The 6,943-nt window shown below is 43.3% G+C and overlaps 1 protein-coding gene and 1 long non-coding RNA gene across 2 annotated transcripts; one reads left to right on the top strand and one right to left on the bottom strand.

The window, feature by feature from the left end:
- Window positions 1-266: 266 nt before the first annotated feature.
- LOC127781339 (uncharacterized) lies at window positions 267-6,349 on the bottom strand. The gene is made up of 3 exons (XM_052308282.1): window positions 5,743-6,349; window positions 5,280-5,659; window positions 267-1,019 (listed from the first exon to the last, which is right to left on the bottom strand). Exons 1-3 carry the CDS (start codon window positions 5,908-5,910, stop codon window positions 524-526), a joined length of 1,044 nt encoding a protein of 347 aa, XP_052164242.1. The 5' UTR covers window positions 5,911-6,349; the 3' UTR covers window positions 267-523.
- LOC127781340 (uncharacterized) lies at window positions 2,335-4,622 on the top strand. The gene is made up of 3 exons (XR_008018980.1): window positions 2,335-2,744; window positions 2,852-3,090; window positions 4,143-4,622. It is a non-coding gene; the product is annotated as an uncharacterized LOC127781340 (long non-coding RNA).
- Window positions 6,350-6,943: the final 594 nt, after the last annotated feature.

Here is a 6,943-nt window from a genome sequence, read left to right on the forward strand (position 1 = left end):
CATAATACCTCTCTAAAATTCTAATCCATATATTTATACTCTGTATTAGAAATATAGCCATTTTATATAAGACATGTTTTAATTTTTATTGGCTTCTTTGGTTTAGCCCCCGCTATAATTTTATCCTGCTCCGCCACTGCTGCCGCTGCCGCCACCGGTAATGATGGTTAGCTCCGCCGCCTGTCTTCCTACCGGTGAAGAAATAGTGAGAACATAAGAGGACAAGGATTGGGAACATATGGGTTGAATACTTAAATAGACAACGGATCCTACCTTGCATGCCTTCCGACGTTTTGTCTCCTATTGAACGTTCGGTGATAGGTATTTCCAATATGATATACTTTAGAACTACGAATCTAGATATAAATGAGTGTTTCTTAACCTTTTCGGAATCATGTTTTATCGCAAGGTTGTACACACATCCACGTTAGTACTAGTAGTTTACAAAGACTAATGAAGCTGTGGTTGAGCAAGAAAAGCATGTCGATCGCACAGCACGTCACGTCGCGCCAGCCACCGGCTGCTAGCCGGCGGCGTCGAGGATGCGCTTGATCTGCGCGCGCTGCCGCCGCGTCAGCCGCTCCGGGAACGCGACGTCGAACCGGATCCTCAGGCTGCCGTGGCTGCCGGGCTCGCGGGCGATGGGCATGCCCTCCGACGGCACCACCAGCTCGTACCCGGGGTACACCACGGGGTCCTCGTCGTCGTCGCCGTCGTCCTCGTCGCCGGCGACGACGCCGCCGCCGCTCACCTCCACCAGCAGCTCGCGGCCGTCGAGCGTGGCGAGGACGAGCACCGTGCCGCCCAGCGCGTCGGCCAGCGTGACGCGGGCCTCCGCCACCAGGTCGTTGCCGTCGCGGCAGTACACGTCGTGCGGCTTCTCGTCGACGACGAACACCAGGTCGGCGGGGAGCTGGCTCCACTGCTGGTTCCCCTTCCCCGGGAACGTGATCTTGGTCCCCTTCTTCCACCCCGGCTTCACCTCGATCGACAGAATCTCCGACTCCGTTTTCATTCTCCTGTACCAAATTATTTACAAACTGTTTTAGATTCGGCACAAATTTAGAAAAGAACTGGTGGTATGTTGGTGAAGTTGTGAGTGTATCACTCTACCTGCCGATAATGTTCAAATCGAATATCTATAAATATCACGCACATGCAAGTGGGTGGCTAATGGGCGGGTGATCAGCCACAACGATCACCCCCAGCCCCCTATACACTACTCCTCTCCTTCTCTTCCTACTACATCATAAATTTAAAAAAAATAAAAAAAATAAAGTTGGAAAAATTTATATATAGAAATACTGTATATAAAAAATATTTGAATTCAAATTCAAATTTGAATCTGGTATGTAAACTTTTGACTTATAAACTTTAGGTATATAAACTAATATTTGAATTCAAATTCAAATTTGAACGGGTATGTAAACTTTTGTCTTATAAACTTTGGGTCTATAAACTAATATTTGAATTCAAATTCAAATTTGAAACGGGAATGTAAACTTTTGGCTAATAAACTTTGGTCTATAAACTAATATTTGAATTCAAATTCAAATTTGAAACGGGTATGTAAACTTTTGACTTATAAATTTTGGGTCTATAAACTTTAGGTGTATAAACTTTAGATGTATAGAAATACACTATATATAAAAATATTTGAATTCAAATTCAAATTTGAATCGGATATATAAACTTTTGACTTATAAACTTTTGGTTTCAACTTTAGATGTGTAAACTTTAGATGCATAAATTTACTAAAATAGGAAAGTAATACGGTGCTAAAAAAAGAAACCACGTGGAGAAAGGGGGTGGGGGAGGGGGGGATCGGCTGATCGCTGCCAGCGATCGTTTGCCCCTTAGCCTTCTCGCATGCAAGTTTCAATACTCCTTCCGTTTCATATTATAAATTGTTTGACGTTTTTATTAGTCAAGTTTGATCAAATTTGTAGAAAAATTTAGCAACATCTAAAATACCAAACTAGTTTAATAAGATCTTACATTGAATATCTATTGATAATATATTTGTTTTGTGTTGAAAGTGTTAATATATTTTTCCATAAACTTGCACAAACTTAACTAGGAAAAAAATAAAACGACTTATAATATTAATAGATGGAGCGGAATTTAGTGAGATATGATGTGGCACTAGTTTCCTTCTCTTTGAGGTGCGTATTTATTGGTGTGCGAGTGTCATGTTGGATATGCCTTTCTACTCTATAGTTAAACAAATAGTTTTACTCATTCCTCATTCATCGTATCATACATCCAACAATTCAAATTCATGCGAGGACTTAAATCCAACGGCTCCCCGCCTCCCTCCCGATCCGATCCGATCGGATCGCCTCCCTTCCCCTCCCCCCGGCAAAATCACCGCGCACTCCCATCTGCCACGCCTTTCGCTGCCCTCCATCTCGCCACCGCCACCCCCCTCCGCCCGCCGCCCCTCCTCCCCTGCGCCGCTGCATCCGCATCGCCCAGCCCCGCCGCCACCAAGGACGCGGAAACCGCACCTCCCTCCCAGTCCCCTACGCCTCCCTCTCCTCTTTTAGATCGCGGACACCCTCCTCTCTCGCAGCCGTCGTTGGAGCGAGAGCCGTCGTTGGTCCCTCCTCCCACCGCCGCGCCACCGTTGCCACCACCGGATCCCCGACGCCGACTGCCCGCATCGTAGCCTCCGTGCCAATCCCCCCATCTCGCGAGCAAAGCAGGGGAGGGGAGGTGTGCCGTGGTCCTGCTGCATCCCGGTGAGCACCCACATCATCTTTCTGATTCATCTCTCTCTCTCTCTCTCTCTCTTTCCCACCCACTTTTGTCTCAAATTTGCTTGCATTAACCCTAGCTTCTCTTCTAGATCTGGATGGAGCTCTGTTTGTTTGTTTCCCCAAAAGTCCAAGTTCGATCCGCCCCTGCTAGGGATAAATAAGATTCAATTCAACATGAAACACACGCCTACATCTGACGGGTTTCTCTTCAAGATGATCCCATGGTTCTCAGTTTTCTGTTTTCTACACTGCCTACATCTTATATGTGTTCCTTGAAGCTACAGATTGATGGACACAGCTGTCAAACCTAAACCTACCAGGCCACCAGGTCATGTTTCTCCTCAGCTCTCATCACATTTATATGTTTTCTTACCCAATTCCATACAAAAAAAATTACCAATGAAAAAAATCAAGTAGTGAATAATGTACTTGTATTCATGAGACAATCATTGCATAAGAATGATATGGAGGCAATTGCAGGCGTCAGTAAACAAAATATAACAATTGATCATTTTTTTTTGGAGCTAGCAGAGTAAATTGTTTCGAAGGCAGACATACCAAGAATATGGTTTCCCTTCAATAAGTAAACAGGAATATGGTTTCAGTAAAAAAAAATATGTGATCTTGCAAAGTTATTTTTTTGGAGCTAGCAGAGTAAATAGGTTTCTCACTGGATTGCTATCCTCCCTTGTCTAACATGTCAAATTGATCACTCATACTTGCTGATTCATACAAAAAATAACCCAAGATAACATAGTTTTTACCCTCAGAAGCTCAGTACTGTATTTGCTCACTCACACTTGAAATTTGGCCACGTCAAATTGATAAACTAAAACAAAGGAAATTTGTGGGTTGTAAGGCATTTAATACAAAGGAAATTCAGCACTTTCCAGTATTCAGGCACACATGGATTTGTAGATTGATGGAACAATCTACCGTGCATATCTGGAATTCTGGATATTTGCATGATATATTCAATCTGGATATTTCTGAGTTTCATCTATTTATGATATTCAAATGACTGGAGCGGGCATTATTAGTACCATAGTATGCAAACTAAGTCTGCCCGACACAGCAACGTGACTCCGAAATCTGGATCCACGAGATTGATCGCCACACTGCCTAGCACAAACAGCATGAGATTTTTTTCCCTGTAGTCCTTTTCTTGGTGTGCTGTGAGAGGATTAAAGAACCAATCTCTACCAGGTTTTCCTTAATTTAGGCATGATTTTTCAGGTGTGCTCCATTATATTTATGTGGTTATTGGTCTGCATCATGATTCTATTTACTATATTTAGACAAAAACTGCATACAGATATGATATGATATGAGTTGTAGCAGCTAGGCATTTGATCAATGGTAAATTGTTCAATCTTTCAGGCAAGTGGAGGCCATGGGAAAAAGCTATTTAGATCATGCTCACTTTGTAAAGATCACATGACAAAAGCATATGGTTTTAGTAAGGGTTGATATTGATCTGTTCTTTAGATTGGAGAAATAGACATTTGTATGGCATTTGGAATGAGTATAGTAACCAGCTTCTCAAGGAGAAAGCAAAGCTTCAGGATGATTTTGTTTTGTATGAATCATGGAGAACATCGTGTAATTATTTGCAGGATGTTGATGAAGAAAGAGAATTGCAATAGTTTTATGAAAAAAAAAAGTTGGATCAGATTATTGTGATGACTTCCATTGTGTTGGCTTCTGTCCTTTAGTTCGTCAATTTCCTTGCATGCTAATGAGTTCTATAAATTATTTTTAAGAGGCAATGACACTAGAATAATTGATCCTTGATGCTAATGAGTTTTAGGCATTTTTCAGAACTGAAGGGCACTATAGGATATGCTCTATGAAGAATTTTGCAGGTTCTCTTCTATGCATCACATATCGATTTGCACAACCTTTTCGGTCATAGCTGCCAGAATGAAAAATTGCCTGAACGCATGCCCGAAAATGAGTAGTAGATCTTTTGCAAGTTTTGAATCGTGCACCCTGTCAGCTGGCTAACAGAGCGTGAAAAATTCCTTATTACTGTTTGTGCACGTCTTTATGCTTTAGCTGTAGCTGCGAGCCATGAAAATTATAGACCTATCCTCTTGTAAATTTTATGTTATATATACCAACCTTAGTAGACATCCATTACATTTTTAAGATTTATACTGAAAAAATGAAACATATTTTAGAAAAAATGCCTGACCATAAGAAATTTTTAAATAAAAACTTTTGATGAAAAATAGTCTTAACATGAGAACATGACAGAAATTATGTTGGAATTTACTTGCAAAAGATCTACTCATGAGTTGAGTTACTTGTCTTTTCAGACCAGAATAATACATAACTCACTAGATTTATTTTATGTGTAAGTGCTGAAATATATGTCTTTTTATATCCGACTTATCAAATAAAATTAAATATAGCCGTAGCGTTAGCACGGGAAAATTACTAGTGTCATGTAATAAAAAATTACTGCACAAATTTGGAACCAAGATTAAAAAAAAAGTTCATTTTTATAATTACCCGCTAGCATCGACGACGTTGCGGGAGATCTTCATGTTCTTGGTGACGCCGACGTAGAGCTCCTCCAGGGTGCACGCCAGCTTGCTCTCCACCGGCGGCGGCTGGGGCGCCGCCGCCGCGCCACCGCCGCCGTGGTCACGGGCGAACCCGCCTCTTCCAAAGTACGCGCCGCCGCCACCGGCGTCCCAGGCCGCCTGCTGCTTGGCGCGCGCCGTGGTGCCGGCGCCCGTGTTGCAGTACGTGAACGGCGTGCTCCCGAAGAACTCGGCGAAGATGTCGTCGGCGCCGCCGCCGCCGGGCTGCGGCGGCGCGCCACCGGCCCTGACCCCCTCCTCCCCGTACTGGTCGTACAGCGCCCTCTTCCCGGCGTCGCTGAGCACCTGACCATCCATCCATTGATCAAAAGAATCATATGACCATCCATTAATTCGCAAGAACAAATCGATCGATCGATCTAACATACGTTGTAGGCTTCGGTGATGTCTTTGAACTTGGCCTCGGCGTCCTTCTTGCCGGTGTGGTTCTTGTCGGGGTGCCACCGCATGGCGAGGCGGCGGTAGGCGCGGCGGATGTCGTCGTCGGTGGCGCTCCGGTCGACGTGGAGGATCTCGTAGTAGTCCATCGATCTCATAACCCTGGGCAGCAGCAGCACTTCTTCTTCTTCCTCCCCGGCAGATCCGACAATGATGAAGATGCATGACAAGAACCAACCATCCTTCGATCGATCGATCGATGCTTCTTATCTCTCTAGATTTCAGATACACATGGGTTTGATCGGATCGGATCGGATCAATGGCGGATAAATTGGATGGATGGATGGATGGATCACCAGAGGAAATGGGAGATGAACCAGAGCAACGCTCCCGTGAGGAATGTGCAGAGGAAGAGGAGGCTCCTGATCTTGAAAGTGCACAACATTTGATCGATGAGATGGGAGGATACCGAGGTTGAAGAAGGTAAATGAACTAATTACGCGGTGATTGGTTAATTGCAGAATATGATGATCTTTCTCGATCGAGGAGGCAAGATAACAATGGCAATTGACAGCAAAAGTTGGCTGGGTTTGCTCTGTTTCTTTATTTGGCATGCATGAGAGTTGTTCCCATTTTAATTTCTTCCGCATGGTTAATTAGACGGCTTGGGCCATATGACTCGGTAAAAGCATTGTCACTTTTGACGTCATTCCAAAAGCATAGGTTTTCGAGATTGTTGTTACGAGGGGCCGTGCCTAACAATTTAAGATCCTGCGAAATATAAAATGAATCCGTATCATTAGAAAATGCTAATTGTATAATAAATTTGAGTTAGGGCTATATATTATTTATAATAGATTGGAACATGCCTCTATTATTACTTATTTTTACTTGATCCACATTGCCTTCCAACTATGCCAGAAAAGCTTACATCAGTTTGATACTCCTTTCTTTAGATATGTCCTGCTATCAAACAAGCAAGAATTTTTTGCAATCAATGACAACTAAAACTATGTTAAGAAACTCACCCACGTACATATATGTAGTGGCATTCCGGTTAAAGCCCGTTTGGTACATCTCAAAACTCCAACTCCCAACTCTAAACTCTAACTCTAGTGAGAGTTGGTTCCTATAGGAGCTGAGGTGGGGTATAGAAAATGTTTGGCTAGATTACTCAGCTCCACGCCACGT

The sequence above is a fragment of the Oryza glaberrima genome, chromosome 8 (assembly GCF_000147395.1).
Source record: "Oryza glaberrima chromosome 8, OglaRS2, whole genome shotgun sequence".
Classification (NCBI taxonomy): domain Eukaryota; kingdom Viridiplantae; phylum Streptophyta; class Magnoliopsida; order Poales; family Poaceae; genus Oryza; species Oryza glaberrima.